The following is a 24,696-nucleotide window of genomic DNA, read 5'->3' on the forward strand; positions in this document are numbered from 1 at the left end:
AAATGCTGAGATGCAATGATCTGCAAACTCAACTGGCCAGAGCACACGAGGAAATTGGACAGCCCAGGTGCAAAAAAGCCCTCCCATTTCTGTAGCAAGGACTGAGCCAACGGGAAAAATACATCACACCCAGAAAACCCCAAAGGGAGAGGAAATAAGGGGAAAATCAGATCTGTGGCACTGAACAATCTTCCCTGAACACCAGCACTGTGCTCATGGCCAATCCCAATTTTAGGATCAAAGAGCGGCAAGCTCTGCACACCCTGCCATGGCAGGAGGGCTGGAAATAAAATATCATAAAATCATCTTTAAGGTCCCTTCCACCCAAACCATTCCAAAACCCCTTTTTTTCCCCACACCCATGCTGTGGCCTAGCTGGAAGTGGCAATCATTTGAAATCCCTGCAGAGCTGTGAAATGCTCAGCACAGCAGTGACTCTGGAACTGTCACCATCCCATTAAAGGCCTGCAGCCAAAGCTTCCCCACTCCAAGCAGCAGGGGCACTGCCAGCCTGGCACTGGGCTGGCCCAAATCTGGGATTCCCAGATCTGGGATGCCATCTGCTGGGTGCTCCTCGTTTTCACCTGGAAAAAACACCCACCCCTCTTCTGTGTTTGCTTTGGATATAAAGACAAATTAAGCCAATTCAGACATTTAAAAATTACATTCAGCTCCTCCTAGTGATGGGGGCACAGATTAGGGATTGATGCTGGCACTGCAATAAAACCTATGAACAACTGTGACATCAATTTGCTACACAAATATGGATTTAGGAACTGTTCAGGAAAATTAGAAAGTAAGACTCAGAATTGTGACTTGCAGCAGTTTTTGGGATTCCCAATACAAAGCAGTGAATGAGTGAATGGGGGGGCTCCAAGAGCTTTTCCTCACTACCAAAGTGAGCTTTGAAGAGCCCTTGTTTGTCCCCTGGCAAATTCCTGACACCTGAGCTGAGGGTGAAACACAGAGGATGAATTCAGGAGCTCCAGGAGGGCTCTTAAAAACACCTGAACAGCCTCACACCCTCATCATGTCCCCTGCATCACACAGCTTTTATCCAACAGCCACTCCCCAATTCCCTCCTTCTATTTGTATTAAACCTTTTAATGAGTGGGAAACAAAACCCAGGAAACTCCAATACATGCCTGGCTTTATTGCCTTAATAAACAATGCAGATGTTCCAATCTTGATGCTTTACCAGCAATGTGAAGTCAGTGTCTTCCTGAATAAATAAATAACTGCAATAACCAAAATAAGAAAGTTCTTATTAAATATACAGAACTTTACAGAAAGTAAAAAAAAAACCAAACCAACAAAAAGAAGAGATGGATTTTGTGTTCTCAAATATAATTGCAGCAATGTTATCAAAACGTTTAATAACCTAAGGAAAAGTTGGGTGTTGTGTTTAGAAAAGCTTTAACTGTCCTCAGCCTCCAGGTTTATGTTATTTCCAAACTTGGCATAGAGCTGAACTTTGAGGTCAGACAACACGCTCTGGATGGACTCCACTCGGGATTCCAGCGCTTCAATTTCCTCTTGTAAACTCCTCTGAAAAGAGAAAACAAACAGAAATCAGTTCTGTGCAACAAACCCAGCCAGGTCTGTCAGCAACACAGAACCAACAAAGAGCTGCCTCTTGTCCAACTCATCCCAGGTCTGGCTGCAGGATTTATTGCTGGAGTGCCTTTGGTGGCTCAGATCCCAACTCCAACACGGATTTCAGCCTGTGGAAGCTCCAGAGGATGCACAGATGCCACCCCAGTGCCAGCACACAGCACAGCCCAGCAGCTCCACACAAACCTTGGCCTCCTCCAGCATCTCCTGAGTCTCCTCCAGGGAGTGACTGATGAAGACATCCCCGATCTGGTAGGGAATCAGGTGGGAGTCAGCATCGTCCAGCAGCATGATGTCATCACAGGCATCCTCCAGGTTCTGCAGCTGTTTCTGTTTGCCAGGACACACAGAGAGGCTCCCTGGTAAAGCCTTTCAGTGGACACACTGCCACAGCTGGGGAAGGAACCCAGAGAGGCTGGGTTTTGGGAACAAATCCCACCCACCACCACGACATCCAAGAGATCACTTTCAGAGCTGGAATTCAGCAACCCAATCCAGCAGAAAATCCTAGTCAGCACTCATTATCTGTCATTAACAGAATAATTAACTGTCCAGGCAAGGGCAGTACAGCAGATTTAAATGTCACTAATATCTGATATTATCGACATTTATTAATTAATCTGATGTTTTACCATTCTCTATTTCCAAAGTATCAGAAACCTCCTATCAGAACCAAGCCCTACTTAAACTCACAGTGACTCACTGCTGCTAATTCTCTACGTTCCAGCTCAAAACCCAATGAAAAGTTCATGAGATCTGAAGCAAATATACCTTTTTCACTTCTATTTCTTCTTTCAGCTCTGTGATCCTGCTGGTGTTTCTTGCAAACTTGTTAATCTTCTGTTGATCTTCAAAGGTGACATTGACATCTTCTGCAGCCTGTAATGAGGAGAGGTCAAGGTGATGATTCCAGTTCTTACATTAACTTGAGTCTCCCTGCAAGAATACTCCTACAAAGTGATGGAAAATATTCTGACAGCCACCACACTCTGCTTATGCACCTGGCTGCTCAAAGTGCCTCTTCAAGGACACCAGAAATACCCACATTTAGCTGGGTACATCCAATTAAAACACTGGCCAGCCATGGCATCCTAAAATCAAAGGTTTCCTGATGGCTGAACTGGACACCCTGCTCTGAGTTTTCTCTGCAGAGACACCATGAACAGGAGCAGTTAGTGACATGCAGAGCAGAATAGCTTCAAACTGACACAGAGGTGGGCTGGATGGGACATCGGGCAGGAATTGTTCCCTGGGAGGGTGGAGAGAAGTGCCCAGAGCAGCTGTGGCTTCCCTGGATCCCTGGCAGTGTCCCAGGCCAGGCTGGACAGAACCTGGAGCAGCCTGGGACAGTCCCTGCCATGGCAGGGGTGGGATGACGAAATGAGATGAATTTTAACCTCCTTTCCAACCCAATCCATGATGATGACGACTCCATAACTAACCACTCTCCCAGAGAATAAATTTCTCCTCACATCCACCCTGACCCTGCCCGTGTTGTTCACAACGAGCCGCACCAGCGGAGGCTCCGCAAGGCCACTGACCCCGGGGGACAAGCGCTGTGCCAGGGCCCGGTCCCACAGCCCGGTCCCACAGCCCGGTCCCAGAGCCCGGTCCCACAGCCCGGTCCCACAGCCCGGCCCCACAGCCCGGTCCCACAGCCCGGTCCCATCGCCCTCAGCTCCCGAGCGGCGGCCGCGCTGCTCCGGGCAGGGCTTGGCCCGGCCGCGTCCGGGGCTGCGGGAGGCAGCGGGACACAACGGCCCGGGAGACAGCGGAGGAGCTGAGACCTCCTCGGGAGGGATGGAACCCCGCCGAGAAGAGACCAAATGCTGTTCAAAAGGACCGAATCGCCCCAGTCCCGTTCCCCGCTCACCGCCTTCTTCATGGTGGCGGCCATGTTGGCGCTGAACCATCCATGAGGGACTGAACCATCCGCCAACGCGCAGAGGAGGGGCAGCGGGCATGGGAAAAAGAAGAATGAGGAGGGAAAACTCCAGAAAGCGGCCGGAACTCTGTGAAAATCGGAAATTATCGCTATTTGCAGCGCTCGAAGCGCGGCGGGATGTCCCGAGCGGCCTCGGGACACGGAGTGGATGTAAAGACACCCCCGCGGCGCTTGGTACGACCCGGTGGGTGGGGCGAGAGGCGGCTTCGGGGCGCTGGTCCGCCAGGGGGCGCCATGAGACGGGAATGGATGGGATCCATGGGGGGATATTGGGATAGTGATGGGGACAGTTACTGGGATTGTTACTGGGATTGTTACTGGGATTGTTACTGGGATTGTTACTGGGATTGTTACTGGGATTGTTACTGGGATTGTTACTGGGATTGTTACTGGGATTGTTACTGGGATTGTTATTGGGATAGTTATGGGGATAGTTATGGGGATAGTTACTGGGATTGTTACTGGGATAGTTACTGGGATAGTTACTGGGATTGTTACTGGGATAGTTACTGGGATAGTTATGGGGATAGTTATGGGGATAGTTATGGGGGTAGTTATGGGGATAGTTACTGGGATAGTTATGGGGATAGTTACTGGGATAGTTACTGGGATAGTTACTGGGATAGTTATTGGGATATTTATTGTGATAATGGGATATTGGGATAATGGGATGGGATCCGTGGGGTGGGATTTTGGGATAGTTATTGGGATATTTATTGGGATATTTATTGGGATATTGGGATAATAGGATGGGACCCATGGGGTTGGATATTGGGGTATTTATTGGGATATTGGGACATTGGGATAATGGGACATTGGGATATTGGGATCCATGGGCTGGGATAATAGGATATTGGGATAATGGGATATTGGGATATTTATTGGGGTATTGGCATATTGGGACATTTGTATATTGGGATATTTATTGGGGTATTGGGATATTGGGATATTGGGATAATGCAATATTGGGATATTGGGATTTTGGGACGGGATGGGATATTGGGAAAATGGGATGAGATAATGGGATCCATGGGATGGGATGCATAGGATGGGATGATGGGATGGGATAATGGGATGGGATACTTATTTCTATAATATTGCCTGAAATGAAATTATTTTTGGGTTTTGGGGTTTGTTTTTAGTTCCAAATAGCTGCTCACTTCAAAACTCCTGTTCCAAACCAGTAGGAAAGACAGAATAATAAAAGATATTTTGGGTGGCCCTCGGGCTGCTGTTCCATTTTATTTTGGTGCATCATCGTCACCACAGCGCCTTGTTTCCCACTGAGGGAAGAAGTTCATCACCAAATTTCTCCCCAGAGAACCACATTATTATTAACTTCTATAAAAACACAACCCCGGCTGTCAGCCTCTCCGTTCCTCAGAAAACATCCCTCATCCCTCTGGCCATCCTTCCCGAAGGATCCTGCTAGGAGAGCACACAGCCTGAGCCATGGTTATTTCCCAGGCTGCATTAACTGCACAGTACCCAGAGCCAGTGCAGGAAGGAGGGGATTTCACAAGAATCCCATGACTCCGAGGCTTTGAAAAGCATTCTTTTTTCTGCCGCATGCTCGGGCAAGCTCCGTGGGCTGAGCCTTGCCAGGAGTAACTCAGTGCAGAGCTGTCTTATGTAAATAGAAGTGAAAACAGCCCAGGAGTGCAGGCAGCCAGCGTGGAGCGGGAGGAACCCGCTGAACCCAGCGCCCTCGCTGCTCTCCCGCTTGCATAAAGGACTTGCTCCTTCTTGCTCTGCTCCCTGGGCTCCTGCTTGGCTTCCCCTGCTGGGATCCCTTCCACGCCCTGCCCTCGTCTCTCGGCTCCTCTGGGGCCCTTGGCAACTTTCTCTTGCCTTGCTGCAGCCTTCTGCAGCCCAGCTCCGTGGGGAAGAGCACTGCCATGCTTTGCTGCCTCAGGGAGACCGCTGGAGCTCCCAAACTCCTCTCCCCTTTCCCTGAAGCTCCACAGACTTCTGGAGTGGAGTTCCCAAATACTTCTCACCATTCCCTGAAGCTCCACAGACTTTTCCCAAACTCTTCTCCCCATTCCCTGAAGATCCACAGACTTTTGGAGTGGAGTTCCCAAACTCTTCTCCCCTTTCCCTGAAGCTCCACAAAGCTCTGGAGTTCCCAAACTCTTCTCCCCATTCCCTGAAGCTCCACAGACTTTGGAGTGGAGTTCCCAAACTCTTCTCCCCATTCCCTGAAGCTCCACAAAGCTCTGGAGTTCCCAAACTCTTCTCCCCTTTCCCTGAAGCTCCACAAAGCTCTGGAGTTCCCAAATTCTTCTCCCCATTCCCCGAAGCTCCAAGACCTTCCTCTCACCTTGGTGATGGTGGAACCCCCACACCCCAACACGGTTTGTGAGTTCCAGGTGTGTTGGAAATGGGGATGAAGGGGTGTTTTCCCAGGCTTAGCCTGGGCGAAGGGGATCACTTTGAGCAAAAGCCACAGGGATTTGTCCTGCTTCATTTCTGCCAGTATGGTGAAGGTGGTGGCAGTGCTATGACATTCCCAATATTTGGGATTTATTGTGTCTGTCCTTCTTGTACCAGCATTGCCGGGGGAATGGAGATTGAAGGAAAGAAAATCCTTTTCTAAGGGTGTTCATCTTTTCCAAAAAAGACCCTACTGGGACAGCTCCTAATTATTTATATGGCAAATCCTCCAGTGAGGATTTTTTCATTATTTTAATGATATTTTCATTATTGTAATCTGAGGGAAGGAAGGCAGACTTTCTCACCTCTCTACCCTCATTCTTCCAAAACACCTCGTGTTAGTCAAAAGCAACCTCACCATTCCCCATTCCAGCCTCCTCTATATCCACACCTATCCAGCATCAGTTATTAAATTTCATTAGGTTCAGGGACAACTTCCACTAACCCTTCCAACCTGGCCTGGGACACTGCCAGGGGTCCCTAAATGCTGCTGCTTTTAAAAATAAATAAATACAAAAGCTTCCAGCCTCCTGTTCAAAGAGAAATGTTCAGGCTGGGACAGTAAGTTTGCACAAACCCTTCCCCTCCCTGCTCAGGCAGGGCAATATTGCTAAAAGACACAAGAAATGTTACAGCCCAGAGAGTGACTCTAATTTCCAGAAAAAAAAAATGCAAAACCTGCCAAGTCCTGAGTAATTCCAAGCTGGCTGTCAGAGCATCTTGTCCTGGACCTCGATTTCTTGCTCTGCTCTCTCCATTCTCTCCCTGATTATCCCCTGTAAGAGGATGCAGTGCATGAAGCTTTGCTTGCTCATCTAAAGCAGATAATAAATGTTTCTTCACCAAAAAGACGGCCCAGTTTTTATTTTTTTAAAGCAATCCTTGCTTGATTTAAGCCAATAAGCCTCTTGATTTTCTTGAAGCACTGATTTAGAGGCTCCCTCAGCAATGTTTATATCTCCACTCAGGGCTGCTGGAATTTGAGTTTTCATGCCCTGCTACTGTCATCTTGGAGAGGAGTAATCATCCAGAATGTGAGATAAGAAGAGGAGTTTGGTGTTAAAACCCAGTATTTGAGTGAAATCAGAATAAAGGTTCCTTTTGCTTTCATTTCATGGCCAACGTGAAATGATTCACGTTCATGAGATCTCCAAGGATAACTTGGAGATCTCAGCTTTCAAAGCCATTTCAGTTTCTCTTCTGGAGAATGGGAATCACTGTACTTTCCCATCAATATTTACAAAACTCAAAAGATCCTCAGCTGGAAAGAGAATTAAAAGAATCAACAGGGAATTAAAAGTGTACAAACAAACACAACCAAACCCTGCAATAACAAGTTGCACTCCATTTGCCTTCCTCACGTTGTGAAACACCTTCCTGTGACACTCTCCCTGTTAATCTCCTCCTGTGGCACTTCAGCACTTTGTATTAATTTAAAAAACTCAGAGATTTCACAAAAATTTTAAGGCCAAATTAGCAAAAAGCTTTTCCCAACCAGGAGAAAGAGCAGAGGCCAGGAGACAGGAGTTGTGTAATGTGTCACAGAGCAAACCTCCTGGAGTTACAGGCATCAAGAGGGAAAATCCACCCCCAGCATAAAGCTTTCCCACTGAGGAGTTATTTTGGTGATATTTGATGTGTTTGAAGTGAACTGCATGAAAATCACTCAGGTCACTTTCCATGAGCTCCAAGGCTTTGATCTGGGAGTTCAGGAGTTGTTTTTAACGAGCTTCTCAATCCCACCTCAGCCCCTTAAATCCAGGGCAGGAGCTCTGAGTTTGATGGGATTTCCAACCTTTAGTCCAATATGTTACAATTATTTCCCAAAAAATATGACCAGAAATTGAATCAGCTCAGAAAGCACCTCCACAACGGGGTTGTTTTTCTCTCTCCAGCCCACGGGGTTTGTGCTCCTGGGCTGAGATTGGGATCATTTGTCCTTGGTGCCCAGCTGGAGCAGGAATTGTTTTGTCTCCCTGCTCTGGGCACAGAGCTCACCATCCCCTCATGTGAAGCTCAGAACAGAATCTGAAAAATAGAAAAGCCAAACCTGAGGCATCAAGATAATCCTTGGTATGTTCTAAATGTCACAACTGAAAATTAAAGCTTGGGTTTGAGATCTCTTAAAAAGGAGGGAAGAAGGGGAGGCTGCAAACACCCTTGGACTTGCACTTGGGCAGGAACTGAGGAATCATTTTCTGTCCCAGCTCCCAGCACTCCAACTCCCTTGCCAGGGACTTCCATCTCAGCCCTTTCCATTCTGTCATTCAACAACAGCTTCAGAGAGAGAGGATTTCACATTAACAGGGTGGTTTCCTCCCTGTAGCCGTGAAGAACACGGAAAATTTGACCTGTGCCCAGTTTAGTCTTGACTTGCCTGTTGCAGGCTCTTCAAAGACATCGTTTCACAGGCACGAAGCTGTGACCCTTCAAATGAGTTCATTCTCATTCCTTAACCAGGCAGAGTGCACAAACTGTCTCTTCTTGTCTGGTTTCTCAGAACTCATCACTGAACGGAGCCTGAGCTGCCTGCAAGGGCAGGGAGATGTGTTTCCAGTAGCACTGCTTCAAAGCAAACAAATCACAGAATTGGTGATTGTGGTGTTCCCCCCCCAAAAAATTACAAACCTTTGAACCAAGTTTAACTTTAAAGCTTGCCTGGGAAGTGCTCTGGCCTTGTGGCCCGCAGAGGATGATCCCATTGCAGAAAATCCCTTGGGAAGGATGTACAGAACTCCCAGAAAAATTCTGCAGTGTGTTTTCTTTCCTTTTGTACATTTTCGCTCTGCTGATTCACCGCTGCCTTGGTCTTTGCATTGTTATTAATTTGACTTTGAGACGTGTTTATTTATGTGTCAGATCCATCTTCTGATCATGCTCTGTCCAACACACCAGGGTGTCTGCACTCTCTGCTTCTGCCAAACCCTCACATGAGGGGGATTAGAGCTGAGTCACAAAAGGCACTTGGGAAAGAAGGGAAAAGGTAGCGTGGGGTGCAAGAAAATCAAATCCCCATTGTAGCCAAGCTGTCTTTCCTGGAAATCCTCTGGATTACAGGTGGCTCTGTCTTGAAGTAGGATCCAGCTTCTCTCTTCTCTTCTCTTCTCTTCTCTTCTCTTCTCTTTCTCGGAGGACGTGCTCTTCTACTGATGCTTCTGCTGCGTCTATATTCTCTTCTCGATCTCTAGTCTATCTTCTCTTCGCTTCTCTTCTCTTCTCTTCTTATCTGCTCTTCTTTCTCTTCTCTTCTCTTCTCTTCTCTTCTCTTCTCTTCTCTTCTCTTCTCTTCTCTTCTCTTTTCTCCCTCCTTTACCTGTTCTTGCTCCTCTCAGCCTGAACATTTCGAGCTTTCCTGTGCAGTTTCTGATTAAAAGACTGGGATTCATTCATTTTTGTCAGGATTTAATAGCTATCGGCACTCACAGTGAGGGGAGTTTTGCCTTCCCCGATGATGCCCACATGACCTTTTCTGGTTACTCAACCAGAGAGGGTAAGGGCAGTTCACACCCCACAACTTCTCGTTCCTCAGCTCCCTGCACTTTCTTATTCTGTCTTTTTAAAGTGCAGATGCTGCGGGAAAACTGAGCTACTCTGCGCTCTTGCAGGATGAACTCCACAGCCCTCCCCTCTCACGCGGGTGCTCGGACAAAAATACAAATTAAAAAAAAAAAAAAAAAAGAGAGAGAGAGCGCTACGAGACCTCTCGCACGAACGCCGGGCAATGAGCGGAGCCGCTGCCTGCGGCGTGGCCACCGCTGCGTCCCCTCCTCCTGGGGACCGACCCGCGCATCCCCGCATCCCAGCGGGACCGACCCGCGCATCCCCGCATCCCAGCGGGACCGACCCGCGCATTCCCGCATCCCAGCGGCACCGACCCGCGCATCCCCGCATCCCAGCGGGACTGCTCCTCTCATCCACTCATCCCAGCGGGTCCAATCCGAGCATTCCCGCATCCCAGCGGGACTGCTCCGCTCATCCACGCATCCCAGCGGGTCCAACCCGCGCATTCCCGCATCCCAGCGGGTCCGACCCGCGCATTCCCGCATCCCAGCGGGACTGCTCCGCTCATCCCCGCATCCCAGCGGGACTGCTCCGCGCATCCCCGCATCCCGGCGGGTCCCATCCACGCATCCCGGCGGCCAGCGGGTCCAACCCGCGCATTCCCGCAGCCCGGCGGGCGGAGGCGCTGGCGCGGTGCCTTCCCTGCCCCGCCTGAACCCTCTCATGACCCGCCTGCCCCGCGGGCTCCGCGGGCAGGGCCGGGGCAGCCGCCCCACCTCACCCCACCCAGGGCTCCCATTGGCGCGGATGAAAGTCCAGCACCTCGGGCTGCTATAAATGCACCTATGCGCGCCCGGGGGCCGGCACCGCGGCCATGGCCGGCTGTAGCATCCTCCTCCTCCTCCTCGTCCGCCGGCGGCTCCCCGCCCGCACCTGCGGCCGCGCCGCGTCCTCGCTGAGCGCTCTGCGGCCGGCGGAGACGCTGCCCGGGCCGCCCAGCTGGCCGCTGATGGGCAGCCTGCCCGACGTGCTCTGGAAGGGGGGGCTCAAGAGGCAGCACGAGACCCTGGTGAGGCGGCAGGGATGGGATGGGGATGGGATGAGGATGAGGATGGGATGAGGATGAGGATGGGGATGGGATGAGGATGGGGATGGGGATGGGATGAGGATGCCGCGCCGCGGAGCGCCCCGCACTCACGGCGGGTTTCTCGCTCTCCCCAGGCTCAGTACCACCGCAGGTTCGGGAAGATTTTCCGCATGAAGCTGGGCGCCTTCGACTCGGTGCACATCGCGGCGCCCTGCCTGCTGGAGGCTCTGTACCGCCGCGAGAGCGACTGCCCCCAGCGCCTCGAGATCAAGCCCTGGAAAGCATATCGCGACTATCGCGACGAGGCCTACGGGCTGCTCATCCTGTGAGTGGTGCCCGCAGCATCCCGGAGGTGCCCGGAGTGGCTGCCCGGGTTCCGGTGCCCGGGGGATGCTCCGCGGGGATCGGCGGTCCCGGGGGTCCCGGGCTGCCCCCGAGCGTGGCTGGGGCTCGTCCCCGTCCCGAGGATGCCCCGGTTGTGCCGTCGGTGCCGTGCAGCATCAGCAGTGCGGGTTTGGGGTTTTTCTGTTCTCATTCTTCTCGGAGCTTTTCTCTCTCTAAGCTCGCTGTGGTTGTTTCATGCAGGGAGGGAAAGGACTGGCAGAGGGTAAGAAGTGCCTTTCAGAAGAAACTGATGAAGCCCCGGGAAGTTGTGAAACTGGACACGACGATCAATGAGGTACCGTGCCCTGAGAAATCCTTTCTCTCTCCCGCTCCCCTGCAAGCCTGGGGAGCTGAAGCAGATCCGGTTTATCTGGACAGCTTTATTTCCTCCACAGTGATCAACCACGAGCTCAGACTCAGAACATTCAGGGAATAACGAGTACAAACTGATTGCCAGGGTCTGAGACCACGCAGAAACCTGGAGATGAGAGTGTCCCCACAGAAAAACAGGATTATTCCATAAGGACACAGCTCCTGCAAAGAGCTTTTCCCTGCTTTTCCTGCATGCAGTAGCTCTTGCCTTTACCCTCCGTTCTTCTACTCCTCAGGGAACCCCTCTGTCCTTAACCTCTGTGCTCCCGAGGGAGGCTGAGGAGCATCTGTGACAAACACCTTAATCCCCAGTTGTGAAACACTCTGGAGTGAGGGATTGCATCCCTGCGAGGGCAGCACAGTTCATGGAAGCACCCGAGCTGTGTCACATCCACACACTGTTCACACAGGGGGAAGCTGAATCTTGTTCAAAGAACAGGGAACAAGAGGATTCCTCTCATGCAAGATTGTTATCTGCTTAAAAGGCAGTTGAAATGCTGAATTACACCGGATTTTTATTAGCTGATGTAATTTTATTCCCTTCTTTTCTCTCTCTTCTCTGCACCGTTTAGGTCCTGGAGGACTTTATGTACAGAATCGATGAAATCTGTGACCACAATGGCCAGATGGAAGATGTCTATTCAGAATTCAACAAATGGTCTTTTGAAAGTGAGTCGGGTTTTGCCTGAGTGTGGTGCACCTGCCAGGGCATTGCAGTTAAAATATGATCAGGGATGAATGTGTTGGCTGATTATTTCCAAACTCTCAGCAATAATATCATGGAAAGAGAGTTGCAGAACAGCCAGGGACTGTCATGGCATAATTCATCAGCACAAATATAAATTTCTGCCTAGCTACCTGCCTGGCTTACAAAACATCAAACATTCCAATGATTTATAAATCAAAAAATTGGGTGGGGGTTATGGTTCACTTATCTAGAGTGGGGTCAGATAGCACACAGCCTTTTTTGTCCATCTGATACCTGTTAACTATCAGCAGGATCAGTGAAATATTCCAATAACAGAGTGCTGGCTGCAGGCAAAGCCTGGAGAATCCCATTTCCAATGTTTGCACTGGGATTGAGAAGGGCTGGAACGAGTTACCAAGACAGAGCCTCATCCTCAGGAACCTCTCAGAGCTCACTGAGCAGTGTGCCAGGGATGACACAGGGCAGAAAGTGGCTGAGTGACTCCCAAAAATAGGATGGTTGGGTGTAGTGGCTGATCCAGCCCTGCCAACCCCAACTGCTCTTGGCTGGCTCCTCTCAGCAGCCTCTGGGCTGAGCTCCTCAAAGTGGTTTTTTTTTTTCCATTGTCAGCGGTGATGGCTGTTTTTGGAAAGGGAGCAATAGGAAGTGACAGTTTGAAAAGAAATGGGAAAAAAAGAGAAGTGGGAAAGGTGCAGGGTGGGATGCTGGCAGTGCCTGCAGTGCTCTGGGGCTGTGGGAAGGAGTGGGCAGTGCTGTGGGAGATGCCTCCTCAAGCCCTGTCCTCCTGCCACTCGGTTTTCTTCAGGACAGTCACCAAATATGAGCCAAATCTCAGCTCTGCTCTCCTGAGGGGATCAGTGGCACCCCTCATTTGGGCAGAAATGCTGCTGGGGCTGGAGGTGCTGCACAAGGGCTGCTCTGCCAGGTCTGCACCAGGGAACACTCTCAGGAGGTTCACCCAAGCCATTCCTGGATGATAAATGATGCATCCCACACGGCCTTTTGTTCATAAATTTAATTATAATGTTGCCTGATCACAGGTATCTGTCTGGTGCTCTATGGAAAGAGGTTTGGCCTCCTGCAGCAGGACGTAGAAGAAGAAAGTCTGAACTTCATCAAGGCTGTAAAAACGGTATGGAAGGGTCTCTCCTGGGGCTGTGGTGGATTTTTACCCCTGCTGTTAATGAGAGGCAGCAATTTAAAGGAGTCAGGAAAAAGCAGCTGTACCCAACTGGTGCCCAGCTAATCCTGAATTTCTGCCTCCTTTATGCAATGCCTCAGTCTGTTGTGATAAAGCAGACAGGACGCAGTTTCTCCGTGCAGGAAAAGCCACTTTTTATTCACATTTTTGTACAGTTTTCACTGAATTAATGTGCAACTTTAATTGGTTAATAGCTTTCTTGCCAATTACCCTGTTGGTTAGTAAAAGGTATTTCTCTCTATTCTTGAATTGTTTATTTTGGTTTTTTTTTTTCACTGATTCTCATGAGACAGATCCCTGGTTATTACAGGTGCACTTTGTTTTTCTCCCCAGGAATAGTTAATTGCTGTGTTAATGAACTCTCTCAAGCTGTTACACACAGGAACTTGCGAGCTGCTGTTGGTTTAGCTGAGGTAGCTGAGCTACTCCGTGCTTGATAAGATTTTTTAATGACAATTTTTACCTGTCTGCACCATCAGTGTGGCAGGGGAATGCTGAGAGGCCACCAGGGCAGCCCTGAGGGAGAGCTGTCAGCTTGGCTGGAGCCTCTGCTCCTCTGTGGGGAGGGCACCTGCAGGGTGGGACCGTGCCTGGCTCTGCAGGTGCTGGCTGTGGGGTCAGAGCTGCTGTGCTGGGGCTCCAGGGGCCAAACCTGCCTCCCTTCAGCATCACACACAGCCAGCCAGCCCTGCCTGGGGTTCTAGCTCATCTCTGGGCCCCTCAGTTTGGGAGGGACATTGAGATGCTTGAGCGTGTCCAAAGGAGAGCAACGAGGCTGGTGAGGGGCTTGGAACACAAACCGTGTGAGGAGCGACTGAGAGAGCTGGGATTGTTTAGCCTGGAGAAAAGGAGACTCAGAGGTGACCTTATCACTCTCTTCACCTTCCTGAAGGGTGGCTGTGCTGAGCTGGGGTCGGGCTCTTTCTCCGGGCAACAACAGACAGAACAAGAGGACACAGTCTCAAGCTGTGCCAAGGGAGATACAGGCTGGAATTAAGGAGGAAGTTTTTCACAGAAAGAGTGGTCAAATACTGGAATCATCTGCCCAGGGAGGTGGTGGAGTCACCATCCCTGGATGTGTTCAAAAAAAGACTGGATGTGGCACTTAGTGCCATGACCTGGTTGAGCTGTTAGAACATGGGTTGGACTCGATGATCTGAAAGGTCCCTTCCAACCTAGAAATTCTGTGATTCTGTGATTCTGTGATCTCTTGTCAAGGGAGAGGGAGGCATTGCCAAAAAATGCCTTGTCCCACCCCAACAGGTGCCTGAAACCAAGGAGGCTCCTTGGTTTCAGTCTCCCTCCTGGCTGCCCCTGATTTTTACCTGGATATGTCCTCAGTAGACTGAGAGCCATCCTCTCTGCCCAGGAGGGAAAATCCACCGGAATTTTGCCTTCCTGAAAACCTCCCTCTGCTTCCCAGGGGCTGCAGGGAGAGGGATGAAAAGAGATTAAAGAGGGATTTTCCCCCACAGATGATGGCCACCTTCGGGGTGATGATGGTGACCCCTGTGGAGCTGCACAAGGGGCTCAACACCAAAGTCTGGCAAGCTCACACCAAAGCCTGGGATGATATATTTAAAACAGGTCATTATTTAACCCCAATTTATCTCCTTTCCCTTTATCTCTGTCTTCTCCTTGCTGGAATTGATTTTTCCATACTTGCTGCTGTTAATCCCTGCCCTCAGCATGGATTAAAGCACATTTGCTGCACCTAAACAGGGATTATTCCCATGTGGGAGCAGTTTTTGGTGACTAACAACCAGGCTGTGGGGCAATACCCAATTCCCAGGGAAATCCCAGGATTCTGGGAGCCAGCAGAGTCACGGCACCACTTTAGCCTGTCCTAAAAGGAAATTAAAAATGTATAATCTCTTTAAAGGCAAGGGTATAAATGAAAAGGGACTTCCCTCAAAGATTCATTTTCTTGAGGAACAAGAATTGTGCACGCAGCAAAAACCTGTTTGCTAAAAAAAGAGAAATTCTAGCTTTTCTGAACAACCTGTACCATAGCTGTAAATCTTAAACCAGAAGTAATTTGAATAATAAGGTGCAGTTTGGCTTTTTGACAACATTTTTTGAATGTTGTTGAACTATTTAAAATGAGTTGGCCTTCCAAGTTTAAAAATTGCTCAAACTCCAGATATGAAGTTTGTATTTTTAGTGTTTTAAAATTTCATTGATTTAAACAGTGAGAGGCATAACTAAAAGTTGAGAAAGTTTTTGGAAGGTTGTAATATTTCCCTTGGGTATTTGAGTCCCAAGGCTTTTTATCCTGCCATTCATTTTATTGCTTCTTGGTTTATGGGCTTCAGGAAAGACACTTTAAACCAGTTTTCCTCAGAAAAACCAGTTTGACACCTTCACTTAAAATGAATAATTCCTTAGAGGAGCTGGTGTTAATAGCTGGGATACTCACGAGCAAAACCTGTTTCTTTTTATTTAAAAACCCCCAGCATGTCAACATTTGGCATCTCTTTGTGCCTTCCCCCGGTAAACCCAAGGTTTACATTTCCCCTCGGGGGTTCTGGGTGCTAAATCCCTTTGATTTTTAACACCTCGATCCCCTTTGAAAACCCCAGGTGATAATTTTACACACTCGAGTTTCTGTTTGCTGAACATTTCCCTCAACGTGCCACTGATTTCCTCCCCTGATTGAGGAGAGTTGAATTCCTAAGAGCTCCTCCTCTGCTGAAAAGCCATTTTTGGGACTGAGCTCGTGTGAAGAGTGCCAGCACCATTCTTTATTCACTGGAAATACCCTCAGTATTTACCCACTGCTTGCAAACAGAGCGCAGCTTGGCACTTTAAACCCTGCTGAGAAAGGTGGCTTTGCTGGCGTTTCCCTGGGATTCTGAGTGATTTTCCCTCATCCCTGCCCTCCTCAGCCAAGCACTCCATCGACAGCCGCCTGCAGAAGCACTCGGCCGACCCGCAGGGGGATTTTCTGTGTGACATCTACTCGGGGGGACAGCTGTCCAGGAAGGAGCTGTACGCGGCCATCGCCGAGCTGCAGATCGCCGGCGTGGAGACGGTACCGGCACGGGCCCAGGGCTCAGATCCCCCCAGTTTCTTGGGGTCCAACCCTCCCCCAGTCCCCTCCTTGGGGTTTAAATCCCACCCAGTTCCCTCCTTGGGGCTCAAACCCCCCCAGTTCCCTCCTTAGGGTTTAAATCTTCCCCAGCTCCCTCCTTAGCTGCAGATCCCCACCCTGGAGACGGTACCGGGATGGGCCCAGGGCTCAGATTCCCCCACCCCAATTCCTTGGGGTCCAACCCTCCCCCAGTTCCCTCCTTGGGGTTTAAATCCTCCCCAGTTCCCTCCTTGGCTGCAGATTGCCAGCAGTAGAGACGGTACCGGGAGGTGCCCAGGGTCCAAACCTCTCCAGTTCCCTCCTTAGGGTCCAACACCACCCCCCAGTTCCCTCCTTGGGGCTCAGATCCCCCCAGTTCCCTCCTTGGGGCTCAGATCCCCCCAGTTCCCTCCTTGGGGTTCAAATTACCCCACTTCCCTCCTTAGCTGCAGATCCCTGGCATGGAGATGGTAACCAGGATGTGCTCAGGGTTCAGATCCCCCCAGTTCCCTCCTTAGGGTTTAAATTCCCCCCAGTTTACATTCCCCCAATTCCCTCCTTAGCTGCAGATCACCAAGGAGGAGATGGTAAAGCTGATTTTCCAAGGGCTTACATTCCTTCCAGTTCCCCCCTTCCTTCCACAACCTGACCACCAGCACACCTGGAAGTGAGTTCATCCTGAAGTGGCATTAGAAGCCCAAGTGCAAATGGATTTTGACCTGAAATCCCCAAATTTTGACCTGAAATCCCCGAATTTTTAATTCTGCAGGACAGCTGGGACTGCTCATAACCCCTCAGGCTGCCAAAATTCCATAAAGCTGCAAATTCTATTCCAGCCAGAAACGTTGCTTTGAGCTTTGGGGAAATTCTTCCTTCTGTGCCTACAAAAGGAGAGCTTCACCTTTCTTTGTGCTTTGTTCCAGACAGCCAACAGTTTGCTGTGGGCTCTGTACAACCTCTCCCGCAATCCACAGGCCCAGCAGAAGCTTTTCCAGGAAATCCAGAGAGTTCTGGCTGCTCAGGAGAGCCCGAGTGCTGAGAGCCTGAGGAACATGCCCTACCTAAAAGCCTGTCTGAAAGAATCCATGAGGTAAAATCCCCAAATCCTTCAGAACAATCACCGAGTGTTTCACCAGCTTCTTGGTACGAGGGAGAAAGAATTTTCCAGCACACAGAATTTTGTCCATCTTGCTGTTAGAGGAGAATAGGAGAGATGAAAGAAGGGAAATTGCTGGGATTTTAAGCCACTGTTCTCTTTCCCTGCAGGTTAACCCCATCAGTGCCTTTCACCACCCGCACCATCGACACAGAAATGGTTCTGGGAAATTACATGCTGCCCAAAGGGGTAAGGCAATTAATTCCAGTTATTGGGATGGTTTTTAATTTATTCATTGCCCTTTAAGCCACAGAAGCTGCTCATATTTCAGTTTCAAACTGGCTCTGCCAAAGTACCAGCCCCAGGACAAGGAATGAGGGGTTCACCCCAAGGATTCCCATAAACACAAACCCACACCTGCCTGCACTGCAGTTGGACTTAGACAGAAATATTTGCCTGAAATAATTTTGATGTGCTATTCCAGCTTTATTTTTTTTTCAAATTTTCCCACGATTCTCTGAGGAAACCACAACCTTTTCTACGTCCCAATTGATTTTTTGGGAATTCCTTGACCTCTCCTGAGGAAGCTGCTGTGCTGTGAAAAACACATTCCCTTTCTTGTGAAAATTTAAAAAGTTTATTAAAGGACAATAGGAGACAAGGACTACAGAGCAAAGGTTATTATGGCTGGGTGCATCTTGGTACTTGTTATTTTGGGAACACTTTTTATCTACTATTTCTATTATATTCATTTGTTACATATTCATAAACAATCACGCATAGTAAACTTTTTCTTTAAACTATTTTACATATTTTAAGAACTGTTTGGCATGGCTCTTGTTTGCTTTTATGTGTATTCTTTGGTTGTGGTTTTTAGCCTATTTTTATTACTTTTATTTTAATCCTTTTAGTTTTTGGGCTTTGGTCTGCACTTTTCAGCTGTGAGAGTTGATAGCTGGTATATCTGTAGCAGGTGTCTTCTTCATATGTTCATTGGATGTTATTTTATTTAAGTAGGAATTTTAACCAAGCACAGCTATTTCACTACTATGTCCCAGCTTCATTAACAACAGGAATAAAAACTTCTTTATAACAGAGTCACTCTAACCTCACACATACAGAATCCACTTCAATATTTGCCAGAATATTATACAATATAATGCTGTGTATTAGCCAATACAATGAAATGTATTTATGACACGTGCCACGATTCCCCACCGCGGAGCCGGGGGTGCCTTTGTGACCTGTCCTCTGTCCTGCCCTGCTGCAGACGGTGCTGATGATCAACAGCCACGCCCTGGGCTGCAGCGAGGACTATTTCAGGGGCTGGGCAGAGTTCAGACCTGAGCGCTGGCTGCACAGGGGCTCCATCCATCCCTTCTCCCACGTGCCCTTCGGCGTCGGCAGGAGGATGTGCGTGGGGCGCCGCCTGGCCGAGCTGCAGCTGCACCTGGCCCTCTGCTGGGTAAGCACCCCAAAAAGGGAACTGGGGGGGGTTTGTGCTCCAGCTGGGCACTGGCAGAGCCCAGCACGCTGGTTGTGGCCGCAGCTCTCCTCACAGTGGGCAGCAGGCACAGCCTTCCCAAGGATTCCTCCTGGAGAGAGCAGCAGGCACAGCATTCCCAAGGATTCCTCCTGGGGAGAGCAGCAGGCACAGCATTCCCAAGGATTCCTCCTGGAGAGAGCAGCAGGCACAGCATTCCCAAGGATTCCTCTTGGGGAGAGCGGCAGGCACAGCCTTCCCAAGGATTCCTCCTGGGGAGAGCAGCAGGCACAGCATTCCCAAGGATTCCTCTTGGGGAGAGCGGCAGGCACAGCCTTCCCAAGGATTCCTCCTGGGGAGAGCAGCAGGCACAGCCTTCCCAAGGATTCCCTGGGAGCAGCAGCAAGCTTCCCAGATCTCTGGGGAGAGCAGCAGGCACAGCATTCCCAAGGATTCCTCCTGGGGAGAGCAGCAGGCACAGCCTTCCCAAGGATTCCTCTTGGGGAAGGCAGGGAGAAAGCTCAGAGGAGAAGAGAAACAATCCTTACCTCTGTTCACTGCTCGTGTTTGGCACATGTGGAATGGGTTATGGAGATTGTTTATGGAGAGTGAGCTCTCAATTGGACACGGTGGTGGCTGTTTGGATTGACTGGGCAGCTGGGTGGAAGCTGTGTGCTGACTGAAAGGGTCATGATACAGTATATATATATATATATATATATATATATATATACAGTGTATATATCGCGATAGGGTATGGTTTTGGGGATAGTGCAGTGTTGTGTGGCTGAACCAGGCGACTGCTCAGCCCTCTGAGGGAGGCAGTCAGAGCAGCTGCTCCTGCCAGGGCCCTGCCCTGAGGGCTGTGCCTGTGTCCCTGCAGCTGATCCGCAGGTACCGCGTGCTGGCCACCGACCGGGCACCGCTGCAGACGCTGCACTCGGGGATCCTCGTCCCGGGCCGGGCGCTGCCCATCGCCCTCCAGCCACGAGCAGGTGGGCACACACACACACCTGGGCACACACAGGCACCTGGGCACACACACACACACCTGGGCACACACACACACACACACACCTGGGCTCTGCTTGGGCACACACACACACACACCTGGGTACACACAGGCACCTGGGCACACACACACACACCTGGGCACACACCTGGGCACACACCTGGGCTCTACCTGGGCACACACCTGGGCTCTACCTGGGCACACACATGCACCTGGGCACACACACACACACGGGCACACACACACACACACACACCTGGGCTCTGCTTGGGCACACACACACACACACACACCTGGGCACACACACACACACACCTGGGCTCTGCTTGGGCACACACACACACACCTGGGCACACACACACACACACACACACACACACACACACCTGGGCAGACACACACCCCTGGGCTCTGCCTGGGTGCACAAACACACACCTGGGCACACACACACCACGCACCTGGGCACACACACACACACCTGGGCAGACACACACACCTGGGCTCTGCCTGGGCACACACACACACACCTGGGCAGACACACACACCTGGGCTCTACCTGGGCACACACATGCACCTGGGCACACACACACGGGCACACACACACACCTGGGCACACACACACACACACACACACACACACACACACACACACACACACACCTGGGCTCTGCTTGGGCACACACACACACACACCTGGGCACACACACACACACACCTGGGCTCTGCTTGGGCACACACACACAGCTGGGCACACACACACACACACACCTGGGCAGACACACACCCCTGGGCTCTGCCTGGGTGCACAAACACACACCTGGGCACACACACACCACGCACCTGGGCACACACACACACACCTGGGCAGACACACACACCTGGGCTCTGCCTGGGCACACACACACACACCTGGGCAGACACACACCCCTGGGCTCTGCCTGGGTGCACAAACACACACCTGGGCACACACACACAAACCTGGGCACACACACACCACGCACCTGGGCACACACACACACACCTGGGCAGACACACACCCCTGGGCTCTGCCTGGGCACACACACACACACCTGGGCAGACACACACACCTGGGCTCTGCCTGGGCACACACACACACACCTGGGCAGACACACACACCTGGGCTCTGCCTGGGCACACACACACACACCTGGGCACACACACACACCTGGGCACACACACACACACACACACACACACACACCTGGGCTCTGCCTGGGCACACACACACACACCTGGGCACACACACACACCTGTGTTCCTGTGCTCCAGCACACTGCAGGCTCTGCTGGCACCTGGGCTGGGATTTCTGTGGCAATGGGAGGGTAGAAAGGTGATGTCTGTCTGCTCTTCATTCTCACAGGGCCAGAGCCACCCTGAGTGTTTATTTTAACAAATGGATGCTGTCCCAGTTCAGTGTTCCATCTGCCCTGTGTTTCTCACAGCTGTGGCTCTGGAGTCAATCTTATATCCACGTTTTCTGCGTGATTCAGCTCAAAAAGGGGGAAATCAACAGATGGCCAGTGCTGCAGGAAATAACAGCCAGGGTTTGTTAGAACTCCTCCACTGCAGCCCCAGAAGATATTTCCTGCAAAAGAGCATTTCATCTTGAGCATCAATTTGCAGATTAAATAGAAGATGCCTTAGTGAAGGAACTGCTCACTGCAGAGTTTAGATAACAAAACTTCATCTGAGGCAGGAGAACAAAGAAAAATCTATTTGTAAATAGTTGTGCAGTGTTGCAACTTAAATATTTTGATTGTAAAGTTTTCTCTCTCACAAGCTTATACAAACGAGCTAACAAAATAACTTACTTGTGCAACAGCCTAAACTGAGAAAACAAGTCTCTGACCTAGAATGAAATCCTCCAAAGAGAAACCCAGGACATTTCAGTGCTGGGGAAGATTTTTTTTTGCCAGCCAACACCACAGGAAAAAAAAATCTCACGGTATAATCTGAATATTCACTCATTTAACTGGAGTTTGTTCAGTGCTGTTTGCTTTGACATAATCCCTACAAAGATTCTCTTTTTTTGCTCAACACAGGTTGCAAAAAATAAAGAACAGCCCTGCTGCTGCCTCCTCTTGAAAGAGAGACATCAGCTGTGGGAGCCAAAGCTCTGGAGGCTCCAGGGGAGAACTGCACCACTGCTGAGCCAGGAATGGCACCAGGAAAAGCTCCCAGAATGTTTTATTGGGAAAAATGCGCTTACAAGGAGAGGAAAAAGCCAAGTGCTGTCATAGAGCTGGGGAAGTCCAGGGATTTAGTGCAGCTGAGGGACTGAGCAGGACCAGGAGCCCAGTTTGGGGAGAGCTGCCTCCAGTTTGGGACCAGTCAGGGCTGGACCGGCCCTGGGAGCTCAGAGTGGGAGAGGAAACTGCCCCAGTCCTTCCCACCTTGCCAGGGAAGGGAGCTGGGAGTCTGGAAAAGGCTGAAACAGGGCTGGGAAATTGGGATAATGAAAGAAATGCTTTTCCTTGGCATTCTTCCCTGCCTGGGTAGGAGGGAAATGGGGACAAATGCACCTGGCAGGATTTATTGCTTTGCTTTGAGCTTGTGCCTGACACAGCCTCTGCTCTTCCCGTGGATTTCCATCCCTCCAGCTCCTGCACAGCCCATTTTATCCCCTTTTATTGCAAAAGCTTCGTGGTCTTTCACTGCATGAAAAGAAATGGAACCACTGGAGCCCCTGGGTGCTGCCTCTGCAGATGATGAGGATCCTGACAGGATAGTTACAGGAGATGAAGAACAGAAAATTATGCTTCAAAGGACAACTCCACAGGAAATGAGGACCCCAAACATTCCCAGGGTCTGTTTCTCGTGGAGGCTGCAATATCTAAAGGTTCAAATTGTCATCACTGCCCTCCATGCAATGCTGGGGTTTGGCTGTCATCATTACTGGGTTTACACTCTGGCAGTTTCAAGTACAGCTTTATCTCTATATAACCTGAATTTATTTTTTTACATGTTGAAATGCTGAAAGTTCTTAGTGCTTGTTGGTCTGTCTCTTGTTTTTCATTTGTTTGTTCTCCCCTGTTATGCTCAGACATGTAAATGTACCCCCTTAACAGTGTGTAAAACAATTTGTGCATTATCTGAATATTTCTAGGCTGTTTTGTAAGGAAATAAAGAGTTCTATTTTTTTTTTTCTCTAGAATTACTCTTTCATTCATTATTTTAAAATCTTTGCAGCTTTGCAAAAGAGGCTTCTGCCCCCTTGGCCCAGTCTGAACACGTTTCTGCCTGGCATGAAATGGTCCTAGGGACAGGACTGGGACATTTCTCTGTCATGAGAACAAGATAAAATCCATAGAAAGTTCTGAGGAAAGCTGAAAATAGCTGGGATTTTTGCAGAATCAGTAGAAATTATGTATATTCTTTAAAATGCCATCCCTCAGCCCCATTCCTGGCAGGGTGAGGGTGACCCTGGGAGCAAAGAGGATGGGAAATCAATCCCCAGGGAGCTCGTGCTGAGGTGTGGGTCCATGTGGGGCATCCACCCAAAATCCCGGGACAAAACCCCCACAAAGCCTCTTTTTACAGCATCATAAATTAGAATTAAAAGGGAGCTGGGCCAGTGTGGAAGAAGGGCTAAGAGAAACAGTTTGGTCCAGTCTGGGCATCTCTTGCTGCTCACACACATTGTGATGGTTTAACCCTCAGAGAGAAGAGCTGCCATCCCTCACTGCTCACACACATTGTGATGGTTTAACCCTCAGAGAGAAGAGCTGCTATCTCAGTTCCAGCCATCTCCCTGCTCACACACATTCTGATGGTTTAACCCTGAGAGAGAAGCGCTGCTATCTCAGTTCCAGCCATCTCTCACTGCTCACCAGTGTCCTGATGGTTTAACTCTCAGAGAGAAGAGCTGCTGTCGGGGTTCTCTCACTGCTCACACACATTCTGATGGTTTAACCTTTAGAGAGAGGTGCTGTTATCTGGGTTCCAACATCTCTCACTGCTCATCACACACATTGTGATGGTTTAACCCTGAGAGAGAAGAGCTGCTATCTGGGTTCCAGCCATCCCTCACTGCTCACCAGTGTCCTGATGGTTTAACCCTCAGATAGAAGAGCTGCTGTCTGGGTTCTCTCACTGCTCACACACATTCTGATGGTTTAACCCTGAGAGAGAAGAGCTGCTAACTGGGTTCCAACATCTCTCTCTGCTCAGCAAGGTCCTGATGGCTTAACCCTCACAGAGAAGAGCTGCTGTCTGGGTTCTCTCACTGCTCACCAGTGTCCTGATGGTTTAACCCTGAGAGAGAGGTGCTGTTATCTGGGTTCCAGACATCCCTCCCTGCTCACACACATTCTGATGGTTTAATCCTCAGAGAGAAGAGCTGCTATCTCAGTTCCAGCCATCTCACTGCTCAAACACATTCTGATGGTTTAACCCTCAGAGAGAAGAGCTGCTAACTGGGTTCCAGCCATCCCTCACTGCTCACCAGTGTCCTGATGGTTTAACCCTCAGAGAGAAGAGCTGCTATCTCGTTGACCTGACCTTGACAGCCTCGTTAGCAGCTGTTTCGAAACCCTGATTGCTCCGGGGCAGGAAATCACAGGTGGATATTTATTTACCGACCTGCTCAGGGTTTTTGCTGTTTCGAGGCAGTGGACCCAAAGATCCAGGCGGGAGTTGCTCTGGGTGCGTTCTGTACAAGCCCAGGTACAAATCTGTGCTCTCTGCTGGGTCACCAGCAGCCACTGACCTGGAAAATGCAGTTCCGGAATCTTTGGAGTTTTTCAGGTTCCTGAAGTTTGCA

At 50.0% G+C, this 24,696-nt stretch overlaps 2 protein-coding genes across 2 annotated transcripts; one reads left to right on the plus strand and one right to left on the minus strand.

Annotated features, from left to right (window-relative positions):
• Positions 1-1,133: 1,133 nt before the first annotated feature.
• On the minus strand, positions 1,134-3,645 carry PFDN4 (prefoldin subunit 4). The gene is made up of 4 exons (XM_009101058.4): positions 3,488-3,645; positions 2,386-2,493; positions 1,801-1,944; positions 1,134-1,548 (listed from the first exon to the last, which is right to left on the minus strand). The coding sequence occupies exons 1-4, from the start codon at positions 3,509-3,511 to the stop codon at positions 1,417-1,419; spliced, it is 408 nt and encodes a 135-aa protein (XP_009099306.1). The 5' UTR covers positions 3,512-3,645; the 3' UTR covers positions 1,134-1,416.
• A 6,725-nt stretch (positions 3,646-10,370) lies between these two features.
• LOC103818886 (1,25-dihydroxyvitamin D(3) 24-hydroxylase, mitochondrial) lies at positions 10,371-23,026 on the plus strand. Its single transcript, XM_050982115.1, has 12 exons — positions 10,371-10,565; positions 10,718-10,908; positions 11,169-11,262; positions 11,912-12,008; positions 13,089-13,180; positions 14,725-14,836; positions 16,138-16,283; positions 17,246-17,412; positions 17,589-17,667; positions 18,689-18,883; positions 19,785-19,896; positions 21,977-23,026. Exons 1-12 carry the CDS (start codon positions 10,371-10,373, stop codon positions 21,988-21,990), a joined length of 1,494 nt encoding a protein of 497 aa, XP_050838072.1. The 3' UTR covers positions 21,991-23,026.
• Positions 23,027-24,696: the final 1,670 nt, after the last annotated feature.

This window comes from Serinus canaria, chromosome 20 (genome assembly GCF_022539315.1).
Source record: "Serinus canaria isolate serCan28SL12 chromosome 20, serCan2020, whole genome shotgun sequence".
Classification (NCBI taxonomy): domain Eukaryota; kingdom Metazoa; phylum Chordata; class Aves; order Passeriformes; family Fringillidae; genus Serinus; species Serinus canaria.

Coding starts and splice junctions, on each gene's coding strand:
- PFDN4 (XM_009101058.4), bottom strand. CDS start 3,511: ATGGCCGCCACCATGAAGAAGGCG. Junction 1,945..2,385: donor AAGAAATAGAAGTGAAAAAG/GTATATTTGCTT, acceptor CCTGGCAAACAG/AAACAGCTGCAGAACCTGGA. Junction 1,549..1,800: donor AGATGCTGGAGGAGGCCAAG/GTTTGTGTGGAG, acceptor TTCTCTTTTCAG/AGGAGTTTACAAGAGGAAAT.
- LOC103818886 (XM_050982115.1), top strand. CDS start 10,371: ATGGCCGGCTGTAGCATCCTCCTCCTCCTCCTCGTCCGCCGGCGGCTC. Junction 17,413..17,588: donor TGTCTGAAAGAATCCATGAG/GTAAAATCCCCA, acceptor CTTTCCCTGCAG/GTTAACCCCATCAGTGCCTT. Junction 18,884..19,784: donor TGCACCTGGCCCTCTGCTGG/GTAAGCACCCCA, acceptor GTGTCCCTGCAG/CTGATCCGCAGGTACCGCGT.